General features: G+C 38.9%; 1 protein-coding gene across 21 annotated transcripts in view; it reads right to left on the reverse strand.

Moving 5' to 3' along the window:
- Positions 1 to 16,859, reverse strand: part of VTI1A (vesicle transport through interaction with t-SNAREs 1A) — a 464,064-nt gene that overhangs the window by 437,982 nt on the left and 9,223 nt on the right. For all 21 annotated transcript variants that reach the window (XM_055249130.2, XM_055249139.2, XM_063617885.1 and 18 more), the window contains exons 2-3: positions 13,010 to 13,068; positions 8,985 to 9,095 (exon numbers count right to left, since the gene is read on the reverse strand). In XM_055249130.2, the coding sequence (XP_055105105.2) occupies positions 8,985 to 9,095; positions 13,010 to 13,068 (170 nt within the window). The remainder of the gene's footprint in view (positions 1 to 8,984; positions 9,096 to 13,009; positions 13,069 to 16,859) is intronic.

Genomic DNA, 16,859 nt, shown 5'->3' on the forward strand with positions numbered 1-16,859 from the left:
CCAAAATCAAAAATAGGGGCTACTGGTGATTTTTTTTTCTTTTTTACTCTTCTTCATTTTCAGAATATTCTATAATGACCAGGTATTGTGTTTACACAGAATCAAACAACAAATGTAATTTTTTAAAATAGCAGGCATATTCATTAAGTGTACACAGTAAAGAAAATTTTCTTTTCTGAGGTGGTTCTGTCTAGCCTTTCTCATTTCTTTTTAGAATGCACTTATGGTCCTGTAAGAAGGATTAGCTGATGCTACGGTTACCACATATTACCACTGAGACTATCCAAACCTCTAACACATGTTTTCATGGTTTCCCATAGCTTCCACTGAAACAGAAGTAAAATATCCCAGGAAGCTGTAAGTACAAAAAAGATAAAATGTAAACAGAAGCATACGTTCTTGACCTTTCAACAAAAATCAAAATTTAAATTCACCTTTCTCATTTGAACTTCTTTAGTCTATCTCAAGTTAAAAAAAAAAAAAAAAGAATATGGGTACTGGCTTTACTCATAAACTCAGATACTCAAGTTGTCCATTCACCTATGAAAAGAGAGAGTACAGGTAGTATCAGTAAAAGCTTCAAGCTGTTCCACAACATCCTTTGAACCCTGACCTAAGGGACCAACTCCGATAGTCTGCAGGTAGTTGGATTTCTAGGACCATTCAGCCTCACTGCTGAGACTGTCAATAGAAGTGCCATTCTCTGATGTAGACAGCTCTGCACTAGGAGCTGGTCTAACAATCACATCACATAGCCTGCCAAACAGGAAAAGGCTGCATTCGGGCACCACTGACCTGGGATAGAAGTGAACTTGAGACTGGGGCTAGAAAGCTCTCTTTTTAACATTCATTACGATCTAATCATTCACCCCAAATCCTTCCGTGTATGTCTTAAAGGAAGTTCAGCTTTGTTACAAGAAAAAAGAAATATGCAACTATATAAATCAACCACAAGATGGTGCTAGCATCATAGCACAATATCAGAGACGCGAAAAAGCATTCAACACACCATGTCCTCATAACCTTTAGAACCTTATACTGGCACACCACTTACTTGTTTCTTTCTTTTTCTATTTACTGAGACTTGGTCAAACATTTCATACAACTTTGGAGGGTTTTTTGTTTGTATAAATTTAGGGTTTTAAAATTTGCTTTAATTTTCTTAAGAAACAAACAGTAATCTTAAACTTGAAAAAATCCTTAACTACATTTTTTTTTCCCTCTTGGCTGGTTCATTTTCCTGGAACATTCTGACATGAGAAGGCCCTAGCTAACCTCATATCAATGTTGAAGGAAGAAATTACAAGAACAGCTTACAGGAATTCTAATTCTTTTTTAAAAAAAAAAAAAAGTTGTTTACAAATACCTAAACAGACTATTAAATAAATTTTTATGGAAACTCAAAGGTGGGCAGGTTGTAAAGGATTATGAAGAGAACATTAAAATGGGTGCTTAGTTACTCGATTCTGATTCTGGCTCCAGAAAGCAGTGTGACTTTAGAGTAAGTCATTTCGTCTCCTCAGTCCTCCATTTCTTCATCTAAAAAATAAGGTGATTAGATTTGACCTCTTCTGAACCTAATATTCCTAACTTCCTTTGAGGCTACACAAGAAGCCAAAAATGAACAATAATAAGCTGTAAGAAGAAAAAAAAAAAAAAACAAGAAGAAGAATGAAATTAGGTAAGTGAACAAAATAATAAGGAATGGTAACAGTATAAATGGACACATAAGTATGACCACTAACTTTCCTTAACACCCTTCCACACACACGATGCTGACTGCAAATTACCGCATGAATTTTAAAATCCTTTAAACAGGTATTTAGTCAGTTACAAATTATATTCTATGATAAGCCATCGTATGAAGAAAATCAAAATACGCCACTCCAAAATATACTTCTTTGGCATATTTTTGAGATGGCTATTCAGAGGGGCTACAAACACAAGAATGGCTCTGAAAAGCTGGAGATTTGCATTTGTAGAGGTCAACAGCAAATGCAAAACAGGCTTTCACTGAGCGCCCCCACCCTGACCCATATTGGCTTTACCCAGATCTTGGAAAGATGAACTCACAGGAAAAGGAGACTAAAAGTCTTACGCTTTTGTATTTTATTTTATTTTATTTTATTTTATTTTTTGAGACTGAGTCTTGCTCTGTTGCCCAGGCTGGAGTTTAGTGGCGCGATCTCAGCTCACTGCAACCTCCGCCTCCCGGGTTCAAGGGAGGCCTCGGCCTTCTGGGTAGCTGGGATTACAAGTGTGTGTCACCATGCCCGGCTAATTTTTGTAATTTTAGTAGAGATGGGGTTTCACCATGTTGGCCAGGCTGGTACGTGAACACTGGTATGTGAACTCCTGACCTCAAGTAATCCGCCCGCCTCGGCCTCCCAAAGTGCTGGGATCACAGGTGTGAACCACTGCGCCCGGCACTTTCAAAGGTAACAGAGGAAGCTTTTCCACAGGCTCCCATCCATTCTTCCGGGGGGGCTGCTGCCTGAGAGGCCCCATCAGCAGAGCCAAGACAACCTTTGCTTGCCTTCCTCCCCTCTTGCTCTGATAACCTGTTCCCACACTCCAAACCTCTATGCATTTCTGCACTACAGTATAAAAGCTTCAGTTATCTGGCCCTAACTACTTATGCACACAATACATTTTGTTTAGTTTTTCCCGTTAATCTGTCTAGTGTCAATTCATTTTAGCATACTTCGACTCAACCTTTGAGAGGGAAAGTTTCAACTTCCCTACAGTAAACAGCAGACTATTATTTTTCATTCTCTGATACATAAAACTGTTAAGGAATTAAGAAACATTAAAGGCCGGGCGTGGTGGCTCACGCTTGTAATCCCAGCACTTTGGGAGGCTGAGGCGGGCGGATCACGAGGTCAGGAGATCGAGACCACGGTGAAACCCCGTCTCTACTAAAAAATACAAAAAAAATTAGCCGGGTGTGGTGGTGGGCGCCTGTAGTCCCAGCTACTCGGAGAGGCTGAGGCAGGAGAATGGCGTGAACCCGGGAGGCGGAGCTTGCAGTGAGCCGAGATTGCGCCACTGCACTCCAGCCCGGGCGACAGAGTGAGACTCCGTCTCAAAAAAAAAAAAAAAAAAAAAAAAAGAAACATTAAATCTACACTGAACTTTCATGTCCTGCCATGGTGGGGTAATTGGTACAAGACAAACCCTCCTGTTCTAAACAACTGTCAACATGGACAAAATGCATGAATCAATTGTTTTCCAAAGTTGGACAACAAGCAGTGGAGGAGCGTTAATTCCTTAAAGAAGAAAAACATGTGAAATGAGCCCCGCATGGCTCTCAGCCTGGAGGCACTTTCCCAATTGCAGCACATGGAGGGGGAGCCCACAGGGAGTGCAGCAAGTCACTGAACTTAGGAGGCAGACACTGGAGTTAGGACTGCTGGGATGCATCATCGAACATAGCAGGGTAATAGTGAGAAGGAGCCACAAAAAGAAGGAGCTCCAGAAATCGAGAAAGTGGTCCCCTAAGTCTTTGGCTGAAAATGAACTGGCATATGTAGAGGATGAGACCCCACGAGGTCTCACAGAGAACAGCTACTGGGGAGTAATGGATTGAATGGTTATTTTAGAGGTTGCCCAGGGCAGAGAGATGGAATTCCAAACAAACATAGGGGAGAGAGCACTTACTAAACACTCCAGTCATTCAAAAGGAACCCAAGAAAGGCCACACCGTAAAAGTCGGGCTACTCTAAACATGTTCTAACAAAATCTAACAATAAACTCTGAAAGGACCAATCTGATTTGCCGGTAAATTATCTAACTGCCTGAATAAAGCCTCACATTGTCTAACGCATGCATTGTCAACAGGAGCAATATTATGTCCACAGAGTCAAAAATTAGTTCTTGGGAGTATGATGAATCTTAAGATATTACAAAGATGTGTGGCTCTCCAAGGAGCCATAGTACATGAAGAGATGTACAGATACCGAATATCAGTGGTATTAAAATTTCATAGGGGAAGGAGTGGGATGATTAGGAAAAACATGTCTAAAAAGTATCCTTAGAGAAGTGATAATGAAAAAAAAGGTTGAGATGTACTGTTCTAAAAAACAATAATAAAATCTAGGCTTTATAACAATATAGAGGCTATAACAGCAAGTATACTATAATAAAATTATTAGACATGTGAAGAAGCAATGGAACAGGATAGAATACCTAGAAATTGACCTGGATTTTATTCAGCAGGCAATGAGGAGTCTGGGATTTTGTGTAATGGCATGACATATACAGATCAGTGTATTCAATAATTATGGAATGGTGTAGAGGGTTTTGAATGACAGAAGAACAGAATTAGCAAATAGTACTATAATTATCCAGATAGAGAAACCATAAAGGCTTCCAGTAGTAGAGATATTTAGGTGGTAGATCTGCTAATTCTCAGTGACCCAGTGGATGTACAAGGTTGAAAAATTAACGATAACTCTGAAGTAACCAGTACTTGTTGAATCTGAGTGTGTTTAAAAGACTGGGATAAATAGTAAGAAGTATAAACCCGGAACTACCAAGAGGTCTGGGCTACAAATACCAGTCAGTATAGACGCAGCCATGGAAGGAACGGGAAAGATGATAACACACAGAGGAGGTTATGGGAGTAAGTACTGAGGAAGCCTGAAGGATCCAGACATCCAAAGGGTAGGCAGAGGAGAAGGAGCGGCTGGGGAAAGAAAGCAAGTGGACAAACGAGTCAAAGAAAACAGTATTGAGTTGTCCTCTGCCCCTCCCCATGGGCATAAATGCTCCCCCGAAGTCTTGCTGTTACAAGGGGAACAGGAGAACGGCTTCAAGTGCAATAAACACAGAGCTGAAGAACCATCTCTGCTAGTCTTTCTTGAAATTCAATATTTCTAGGTATGGTATGTCAGCATACGAAAGTTATCAAGTATCTTTAAATAGATATTCTCCATTCATTTAAAAAAAAGATTAAATCTATAAAAGAAATAATAATTAAAACAAGGGAGTTATGTCAATATTTTCTACACTCTATTCAAATATATCATGTGAGACGGTGTGGTAAAACAAACAAAGCTGTAAAACAGGAGTGGAAGGACCGTTCACTTCTCAAAGTCCTCCGGTGGCCTTTCCGCAACCCAGAATAAAAGCCAAGGTCTTTACCACGGCCTACAATGCCCTCACAGATCTTTCCTCTGCTTTCTCTGCAAGCACACACACGTTTCTTCCTCTCTCTTAAACCGTAGAGAACACCCAAGCACAAATGGCCACAATCACCCTGCTGGTCACTCTCTATTCATTTATTCACTTTATATAATGTATCTCTACCTGAAATTATAATGTGTATGTATTTGTTTGTTGTCTTTCCCACTAGATTTCTCCCCCGCTATAATTTAAACTATATGACAAGTAGAACTTTATCTTGTTCACCACTGCTGCATTCTAGCACCTCGGACAGTGCCTGACACACCATAGTACTCAAGAAACTCTTGTTGAATGAAATCTATAATTAATCTAAGCCTCTTTGTTCTATCATGTGTAAGTGAGGATAGTAATCCATATCTGCTCTGTCTATTCTTCACACAATGAAATGAAATAATGTATGTTAAAGTAATTTACAAACTGTAAATTCCTATTCAATAGAAGAAGTGGTGGTGAAAGATGCTTCCTAACATGGTAGAAGAAAGCTGTGGTAGCAAATATACATACAAATACATGAATTGTTAATGATAGCCTATATCAAGCTAGTGTAACCCACGGCCAGCAGGCTGCAGGCCGCCCAGCATGGCTTTTTGTGGCCCAACACAAATTCATAAACTTTCTTAAAACATTATGAGGTTTTCTGCTATTTTTTTTTTTTTTTTAGCTCATCAGCTATCATCAGTGTTAGGATATTTTATGTGTAGCCCAAGACAATTCTTCTTCCAATGTGGCCCAGGTAAGCTAAAAAATTGGACATCCCTGGCCTAGAGAATAAATTTTTAGTTTCATAGTTATTGGTTCCATTTTTCTTTATAATAGAAAATATAGCCCAGAAAGGAACACTTATCCAAGTATACAATTTCCAAATATACCTAAAGGACTTTACCCAGTATTGTACTCTTTGAGAAACAAAAAAGACTAAAGATTGGGTTAGCTGACTTATAAGCCACAGAAATAATTTAATTTCTGTAAAAAAATTTAAGAATAAAAGATTAAAACTGACCTAAACATTACAAACTGAATTGTGTCTCTTCTAAATTCATATGTTGAAGTCTTGATTCCCATACTGAGAATGTGACTGCCTCTGGAGATAGGGTCTTCAAAGAGGTGATTACATTACAATGATGTCATTCGTGTGCATTCGTGTGGGCCTTAATTCAATACAACTGATGTCTTATATGAGGAAATTGGGACATGGAAACGTGCAGAGGGAAGACATATGAAGACATGGGGAGAAACCATCTAAAGATCAAGGAGAGAGGCCTCAAAAGGAACCACACCTGCCAACACCTTGAACTCCAACTTCCAGTTTCCAGAATTGTGAGAAAACAAATTTCTGTTGCTTAAGCCACCCAGTCTGTGGTACTTTTTGTCACAGCCCTAGCAAATTCATACCCTTTGTTTTTCTAGAACTAAGAAAAATCTTCAGAAAAGAGTTCCACGAAAAATGAGGTAAGCAAGGTAAAATAATCTTTATGTTATTTTGCTTTCATCATTTGTATTGAAACTTTAACTTCAATTAGAATTTTCTCAGTATAAATTTGAGTTGTCAAGTTCTTAATCCAATTTTCTCAGTATATTTCATGTTTTTACTGAGAAAAACTAGCCTTTCACAAAGCAGCTGGAGAAAATTTTACCTAGTACAGGACACATACTTAGGCATACATATTTATTTTATCAATTTGGGCCCATCATGAGTTTTAATTTTTTTTTTTTTTTTTGAGACGGAGTCTCGCTCTGTCGCCCAGGCTGGAGTGCAGTGGCGCAATCTCGGCTCACTGCAAGCTCTGCCTCCCGGGTTCACACCATTCTCCTGCCTCAGCCTCTCCAAGTAGCTGGGACTACAGGCGCCCGCCATCACGCCCGTCTAATTTTTTTTTGTATTTTTAGTAGAGACGGGGTTTCACCGTGGTCTCGATCTCCTGACCTCGTGATCCGCCCACCTCGGCCTCCCAAAGTGCTGGGATTACAAGCGTGAGCCACTGCGCCCGGCCGAGTTTTAATTTTTTTTAATTAATAGGAGCACAGTCTAAAAGGCATCAGAGTTACTGATGTGATCCACCTCAACTTATCAGGATAATAGCCATTCAAATACAAAACAAGCATGCATAACTGCAAATCACCCTATTTTCAGACTCTAAGAGGGATTTCTAACAGGTCCATTGATGTTAGTCTTACAGCGGAAAAGTACACGGTAGCCTAGAAGCTGTACCCTCCAAAAGCAAAACACCTAAGGCAAGAACTGAGGTGGAAAGATCCTTATACATTCTCGACTTCCCTTGTGAATTTGGGCCCCAGATTCAGAAATACAGCTGATTTATCACCCAACACATGACTTTTGTTGCTCATAGGTAAGGCTCAGATCTTTCCTCACCTGTATCTTTTTATTTTTTAATGTGAGTCATATGAAATTTCATTAATTTGCTGAAAACCTAATTTCTGTGCCAGCCTATAAGAACAGTTAGTTGTTCTTGTGTTAATTTCTTTGATCTTTTATCATTAGCAGGGTTTTTAAAACATTTTTTATCTGTATCTTTTTATTTTTAATTGTGGTAAAATCACATAAGATTTACCATTTTAACCATTTTTAAGTGTATGGTTCAGTGTTGTTAAATATATTCACATTGTTGAATATATTCACATTGAATATATATTCACATTGTTGAACCAATCTCCAGAACTTTTTGTAAGTTTCAGTCTGGCAAAACTGAAACTCTTTGCCTATGAAACAACTCTCCATTTCTCCCTCCCCTCAAGTCCCTGGTAACTACCATTCTACTTTCTGTTTCTATGAATCTGACTACTCTAGATACCTCATATCAGTGGAATTATGTAGTATTTGTCTTTGTGAGCGACTTATTTCACATAGCATAATGTCCTCGAGGTTCATTCAAGTTGTTGCATGTGACAGAATTTCCTTTCTTTTTTAAGGCTGAATAATATTCCATTGCATGGATATACCACATTTTGTGTATCCATTTATTTAACAATGGATGCTTAGGTTGCTTCTACCTCTCTGCTATTGTGAAAATGCTGCTATGAATATGGATGTGCAAATCTCTCTCTGAGACTCTGCTTTCAATTTTTTTTTGGACATATATTCAGGAGTGGAATTACTTAGCTGTATCTTTTCTACTCCTATTAATTTCTAATTACTAACAACTTTAACATTATGTCTTTGCATTTATATTCTTAAATTTGCTATAAAGCAGATACAGTTGAAAGCCAGATACATAGGAAGAGACAGCTAAATATTCTCATGAGCAATTAATATAAAGGATCACATATAAACTGTCAATTGAAAGTGGTTTCTTTTATCTTTTGGGGGAAGGGTATGATATATCCTATTAAGAATCTAATAAAGTCTATGGAGTTTATCCCAGGAAAAAATACACATGGAAACATGCATCCAAAAATATAGATATGCTTTCAGGAGACTATGAGCCCCTGAAGTCCAGGAGCTACAAATGTACAGGCTGCCTCTTAAAGGCTCCAAACCCTGAAAGGCCAGAAACTGAGTTTCAAAATTTTAATAAATGTTAAGTATCAGTAAAATACCATTCAGACTCAAAAGGCTGCATGATTTGGATCTATTTGTGAGTCATTAATCCAACATACCTTAAGTTCCACCATTAGCTATCTCTATAACCATTTTTTAGACCCCTAACTCACAAAGAATGAAAGCTGTTACTTGTCTTCTACATGAGCTCAAAAGACTGTGCATTTAATGCTGACTGAGGCATGAGGAGGAAATAATTTTAAAAAAAAGTAAATATGACAAAGGGTCGAATTTGACTCACAAAATCTGTTTCGAGTTTTCCCATTTCTTGTTTGTAGCTTCTCATTCTGTTGCTGTACATCCCTCGACTTTGGGGTGGTATCTCTCGGACTTCCAAATCCATCTGTTCAAGCTAGAAGGGGGAGAGAAAAATGTGATTTAAACCACTGTTACTCTTATTTGAACAAATGTTTACGGCTGAAAGGATCTAATTCCAGTTCCTCATTTTGTAGTTCAGGAACCAGGTTCAGGGTGCTGAATGATCAAATAACACTGAAACTACTTTTACACTTAATTTTTGTTTAGTTCAACAATTCTGAGTACTTGCCAAGTGACACACATTTGTGCTCAGGTACATGCTTTGTTAAAACATACACATTTGGCCAAGCGTAGTGGCTCACGCTCGTCATCCCAACACTTTGGGAGGCCAAGGCGGGTGGATCACTTGAGGTCAGGAGTTTGAGAACGGCTTGGGCAACATGGCAAAACCCCGTCTCTACTAAAAATACCAAATTAGCTGGGCGTGGTGGTGGGCACCTGTAATCCCAGTTACTCAGAAGGCTGAGGCAGGAGAATAGCTTGAACCTGGGAGGCAGAGATTGCAGTGAGCTGAGATTGCACCACTGCACTCCTTCCAGCCTAGGTGACAGAGCAAGACTCCATCTCAAAAATAAAATAAAAGATACACATTAACCCAAACATTATTAATAATTTGATTTCGGTATACTTGGAATAGCCCATCATTCAATCCAACCGGGTTTTGTCTTCTGACCGTTAACCTCCACAACTATGGGAAGATAAAGTAAGCTATTACTTCCCATGGGTAATCCATGAAACATCAGCTAAGCCTTATTTGGTGACATTTATTCTGGCAGGTGTTCTCTAATTAGGAAAATCACATACCAACCAACGTGTGATCTTTACCTTCATCCTAACTCCCGATACTTTATAACCACATTGATATGGCATTAAATGGATACAGTAATATGCTAAATTACATATAGCTCAATGAAATCACAGCAAGGCGCTTTTTTTTTTTTAACAACCTGCTATCAGATAATACTTTGCATACAACACAGCAGAGTTTAATTGGCAGCAATGCAGAAATACTATAATGGTTTAGGCATAGGCTTTGAAGCCAGACTCTTATGTTGACATCATAGGTTCTACTACTTATTAGTCCTGGAATCTTGAACAGGTTTTTTAATGTCTCTGTGCCTTACTTTTCCCACTTACAAAATAGTATCTTTTTCACAGAGCAGCTGTGAAAATTAAATGAGGCAATTCTTATAATGTACTTAGAACAGTGTCTCTTACTTGATAATGGCTAGATTAAAATTAACTCTAGTAATGATGATTGCAAGTGATGAAGAAGATACAGCAAGCACTATACAAGACAGCAGAAGTGGCTTACTTGTAGTTGCCATTAAAAAATAAAAACCAGGCCAGGCGCAGTGGCTCACCCCTGTAATCCTAGCACTTTGGGAGGCCGAGGCAGGTAGATCACCTGAGGTCAGGAGTTCGAGACCAGCCTGACCAACAAGGTGAAATCCCGTCTCTACTAAAAATACAAAAATTAGCTGAGTGTGGTGGCGGGTGCCTGTAGTCCCAGCTACTCGGGAGGCTGAGACAGGAGAATTGCTTAAACTGGGGAGGTAGAGGTTGCAGTAAGCCAAGATCGTGCCACTGCACTCCAGCCTGGGCGATGGAGCGAGACTCCGTCTCAAAGAATAAATAAATAAATAAATAAATAAATAAACACCAGTAACAACAACAAATTGGCCCAGGCCATGTCTGATAAAATCACATGCAAAAATGTTGTCATGTAGTTTACCTTTTAAAGCTTTCTAATAAGTTCCTTCCAGAACCCTACCAGCTTATCACTAATAAAACCTGTATTCAGTGTTAGCGACTGAATAACTATAGTAGCATACAGATAAACCACACAATCACCTTTCAATTAATAGGCTTCAATTTATTATAAAGAAAAAAGATAATTTAAATTAGCCTTGATTTAAACAGTGATAGTTTAAATGATTATGTCTCAACATAAATGAGAAGCACCAATAAATAAAATAATTACTTAGCAAGACAATTATTTAAAACAATTCTCTGAGATCATCAATTATTTAGTTCTAACAAGGTAAACAGGATCATCTGGAAAAATAACAGCAAAAATACTTGCAAGCCACAATCTGAGCCTTAAGTATATTTTTGTTGAAGATATTTTACATGGATACTTAAAACTCAATTAAAAGTAGGTAAGACAGAAAAAGGAAACACACAACAAGCACTTAAAATGAAACCAAGAATGAGGCTAATGTGCACTTGTTCCATGTTGTCATAACATTTATGTGGCCAATGCAGAATGGGAGAAAAGATCATTGCAAGATGAAAAGACTAATACAAACCAGATGGTCAGCAGAAACACAATTAATCCCAATAGTCAAATCAAAAAAGTTTTTCTCCCAAGGTCCTCATCAAAAGGGCAGTATCGGCTGGCCACAGTGGCTCAGGCCTGTAATCCCAGCACTTTGGGAGGCCAAGTGGGTGGATCACCTGCGGTCAGGAGTTCAAGACCAGCCTGACTAACATGGTGAAACCCCATCTCTACTAAAAATACAAAATTAGCCAGGCGTGGTGGTGCATGCCTGTAATCCCAGCACTTTGGGAGGCCAAGGCGGGCAGATCACTTGAGGGCACGAGTTCAAGACCAGCCTGGCTAACATGACAAAACCCCTTCTCTATAAACAAACAAACAAACAAAATTAGCCAAGTGTGGTATTGCTCTGTAAACCCAGCTACTTGGAGCACTGAGGCATGAGAATCGCTTGAGCCCAAGAGGCAGAGGTTGCAGTGAGCCGAGATTGTGCCACTATACTCCAGCCTAGGTGACAGAGTGAGACTTTATACCAAAAATAAAATAAAATAGAAAAGCAACACACTCATAGGGCCCCCAATGCATAGTAACAAGTTGAGTCATGCTTGTAGTAGTCGGCTTTTAAAACCCCAAATTAAGACACAATACTTTTAGTCCTTTTTTGCTCCATGTTTTACTAATTTATTTATATAAAAAAGTAGTAGATGAACCAGAGCTCTGGGTTTAGCAAACTAGGAACAAATATTTACTCTATCACTTAACAGGATTTGGGACCTCCAACAAGTTACTTCATCTTTCTAGGTCTCAGTCTCCCCATCCACAAAATGGGAGTAGTAACAGTGTTGAGAATCACTCGGCCAAGGTTCTCTCATGCTCCTACATGTGTTGCCCGGTATGCCAAGAATACAAGGTCCTGAGCACTCTGTCTGAGCCATTTTTCGGGACTGTGTTTGCTGGTAGCTCAGGGATAGGAAATAATGTGTCCCCCTGGGACAAACAACAGCCTTGCTTATAGGCTGCTAGAAAGTGGCACATTTTCTAGGCTCTCGTTCTATTCCTCTAAGGCATTCTAATGCTGTTGTAAGCATACATCTAGGCCTGCCTCCATCACCACTGTGGGAATTCAAACTCAGGAACTGATGCAACCAGCCTGAAACACAGGCAACTGCTATTGTTGTGAGTAATAAAAATCTTTTGTCTCTGACCTAGGAGTCTCATGTCTTCTCTAGTCATCTATGAAACTGTAGCAAGCTCACTTGAGAGCTTGCAAATAGGAGAAAATATCAGACCCTTTATCATTTTTGACAAATAATATTGTCTCACATGGTTATTGAGAAAATTAAATATTATAAAGCAAGTCGTATTTTTAATCCAGTGTCTGGTACCCAGTATGCCTTTATCCAGCATTAGCTATTTACAGCTGTTATGAAACGTATTATGATGGAATAAAAATTAGAGATAGATATTTAATGAATCACCCTTGCTAAGAAGAATAAAATCCCAAGAAGCTACTAAAATCTCTTCAATTTAAAAATTGACAAATTCTGAATTATAAAATGCTAATCAGCAATGCTTCACATTTCCACAATGCATAAAACAGGCTAGAGGAAGACATTAGCTTAAACGGCTCTCACTGTGTGTTAAAATACATTACTGTCTGTACATACCAGTTCTTTTGCTTCTTCAAGCTGTTTCTCCACATTTGCAACCATCTGTTTCTTTTCATCTGAAACAAACAATAATACCAAGATTGCTAAAGATACAAATAAATTTAATATTTTAAAACTTCAATTTTTATATGCCTTTCTCCTTTCTGGTCAGATTACACAGCTTAAGGTAAAAGAGCATATCATTCTTTGGTGGGTTCGAAACCACTTTAAGCCATTGATTCTAGGCTATCTACTCCATAATCCGATAGAGTACCTAATTATTAAGAGATACCGTTTTTAAGAGAGACATATTTTTTAAGAGAGACTAAAAATTATGTTGCCCTTTAGGAGAGACTAAGTCAACAAGAGCAGATTTGTGCTGGCCTAAGGAATCTGTGAAGTCATAACTTTAACAAATTGTGAATAACTGATTTGTTAATACAATTTAAAAGTCATATACAAAAACGCTTCCTAAAACTGGGCAAAAACAATCCTTTAAAAAAATTGTACTTTCAGTAGCATGGAGAATCAGGTGTAATGGAATAAATATTTGAAGTTAGGACTACTGATTCCAAACCGAAAGCTACTATCTCACTCAATGGTTATGGGATCCTGGGCAAGAAATTTTTCTCTTTTTTTCTGAGACTCACTCTGTACTCTCTAAAATGGAAATAAAAAATATCTACTGGATTACTTTTAGCTCCAATAAGCTTGATGCAAGTGAAATTACTTTAATATTATAAAGTGCTAAGTCTCTGTATGTGGTTTATTTTTCTAATACAATCAAGTTATAACCCAACTGTAATCCCCTTCTCTAGGAGAGACATGTCCTGGCAGACAATTTCAGAAAGCTTTCCCATACCCTCATTCCAGCCAGTCAGCCTATTTGTTCACATACCCTAGTTAAGTTTTGTGCAAACCAAATGTATTGAACATCTCTAGTTTTTGTCTGCCTAGCATGCTTCTCTTCTCAGGCAACAGCCCCTACTCTCTTCAAAGGCCTCCTTCCTCACCAAGCGGGACAATGAAAATGCTATCTCCATAAAGACTCTGCTTCTTCAGCCACAGTGACTTGGCAAATGACGGGCATCTAATTCTAGCTGGACTAATCTTAGTAGCTCAATCCTCTGGCCACATCCATCTGGGGGTTGGGCGATGGGATAGGCATATATGAACCGGGGAGAACAATCAAAGTTCTAGAGCAAGGGGAAAGCCTTTTCCTTTCTCCTGGTAACGAAAAAATGAGCCTAGAAGCTGCTAGCATCCATTGGTCTAGCTCCAAGAAGAAAGCAAGCGTGCAATGGCTGAAAATAAATCCTGCATTTAAAAAGAAACACAACTGAGAGACAGAGAGAGAGAGATAGTTAGTTCCTGGCTTGAAATAACTGAAATGGCTTGACTGTATAAAAGCTTGACTTTATCATAGTTTGGTTTCTTGAGCCAACAACTTTCTTGTTCTTTACTTAAAACTGGGTTTATGTCACATGGGAGCCTAATGAGCCTGACTAACACAACAGACTAGAAAAGTCATGAAGCTTGAAATGGGCACAACACCTACCAGCTGACCAGCCTTCAGAAGGACAGCCAATCCTTAGTGGGGAAGCTTTAGTAGAAATTATTTCACTAGCCGGGCGCGGTGGCTCACGCCTGTAACCTCAGCACTTTGGGAGGCCTAGGCGGGTGTATCACGAGGTCAGAAGTTTGAGACCATCCTGGCCAACATAGTGAAACCCCGTGTCTACTAAAAATACAAACAATTAGCTGGGTGTGGTGGTGGGCACCTGTAATCCCAACTACTTTGGAGGCTGAGGCAGGAGAATTGCTTGAACCCGGGAGGCGGAGGTTGCAGTGAGCCAAGATCGCGCCACTGCACTCCCAGGTGACAGTGCGGGACTCCAACTCAAAAAAAAAAAAAAATATATATATATATATATAATTATTTCACTAAAACAATGATTAGATTATTAGTAGATTCTGCTAATCTTAACCCTTTCCCTTTGTTATCCCCAAACTACAGAGGGGGAGCAGTTGACACATAAGGTGTTTTATGTGTACTCACAATATTTCTCCCTAAGAAAAACAGGCGTTTGGGATTAGAATTCAACTTGATTTTCCCTCCTTGAAAAGTTAAATCTACATATGGCCAGATTAAATATTTAATAGATGATCCCAAATTTATTTGCTTCTGGGACATTTCAACCCTTTTAGTATCTTCACACAGTTACAGTTAGAATAAACTACATTTTTGTGATAGAGAAAAATACAAAATAAGACAGGCCTATCTTGGATCAAAACTGAGATGGTGTATTTACATATCAGGAGGAACATCCCATTCTCTTTAAGGTATTCAGTTGATAGGAAAGTCCATGCCGTGGACCTCCAGGACTAATAAGCATCAGTTTTTCTCATTAGCAAAACAAAACAAAGAAAGAAGCCTCCCTTGACCTGTATTCCCCTTTGCTAATATTCCTCTCTTTTCATCACCAGTCAATTTTCTTAAAAGCAAGGGTATAGACTGTTTCCCTTCCTCATCTCCCCATCCACTCCCTGTAAACTAACTCCTGCCCCCACCATTCCACTGAAATTACTCTCACTAGATAAATAACCCTTCCTTTGCCCAAACTAATAGACATTCTTAGGTCCTGTTTTTATTTAATCTTGTGGCTTCTTACACTTTGCTCCTCCCGTCCTGTAACTTTCTCCTCTACTGGCTCCCATGGCACCCTGATCTGGTTATTCTCCTGAACGCTCACTCCTGTCTCATGGTCCTCTGCTAGGCATTGTATTTTTCAGGCCATCTTTTAACTGCTGATGTTCCTTGGAGTTCAGTCCTTGCCTTTCTTATGACTATCGTCTATGTCCCTGGGCAATTTCATCCATTTTAAAACTATCATATTATGTATTTATCATCCTAAATCTTTAATGCTGATATATTTCCAGGACTTCAATCCTTTAATCCCAATGCTTATGCCCATCTCCACCAGGCCCACCTGGCAAACCTCTATTCAAAACTCTCTTCAGAAATCATCACTTCTTTGAAGGCTTTCCTAACCCAACGTAAGAGTTAATCACTCTCTTGTACATAAAATATTTATAACTCTTATGTAATCCTAATGATTTATCCCTCACATGAACAACCTTTCAGCTTAGGGGCTCTGGAAAGACAAGAACCATGTCTTAGTCATCTTTCTATTCCCACACTATAATGAGCTTGGCATATACAATCAGTTTTCAAAAAATTAAGGTAAGTTAAATAAATAATGCAGGACACAGCAAGAATTTGCAAAAGAAGCTATGCTACTAACCACCTTGGTTTCCCTGCCCCCTCTCCCATTTAATCTTCCTAAAATTTGGCTTTGGTGGATCAGTTGAGCTTAGCAGTTAAGGTCCTCGACATTTCAGAGCCAAGCATCCTTTCCAACTTTATTTCCAACTACAAGCTTTCTAGTATGCAGTCTACAGACAGACTGTTCATTGCCACCCAAACAAATCTTGTTTTTTTCTTCTCTAAATCTTTGTTAAGCTACCATTTAGGGTTATTTGGCTGAATGTGACAGAAGTGATTCTGGCTAAACTAAGCCAAAAAAGATAATTTGTTAGGATAATGTGGAGTGGCTCATAGGATCAATGGACAAAAATGAGCCACCCAGCTTGGGAAAGACAAGTATCAGGAGTAGCTCAGGGTACCAAGGGAATAGGAACTTACAGTCTCTGCTAAAGAAAAGTCTTGAGCAGCTCTAACTATTCTCTTTCCTTGGTTCATTCTGATCAAATTCCTGGCAAAAATTCTATGAATGTCCTTGCTTGGGTAATATGTTCACCTCTTGACCTACTGAGGGCAGGGCAGCCTGTCAGTTCTATCAAGAAT

Source organism: Symphalangus syndactylus, chromosome 2 (genome assembly GCF_028878055.3).
Source record: "Symphalangus syndactylus isolate Jambi chromosome 2, NHGRI_mSymSyn1-v2.1_pri, whole genome shotgun sequence".
NCBI classification, from domain to species: domain Eukaryota; kingdom Metazoa; phylum Chordata; class Mammalia; order Primates; family Hylobatidae; genus Symphalangus; species Symphalangus syndactylus.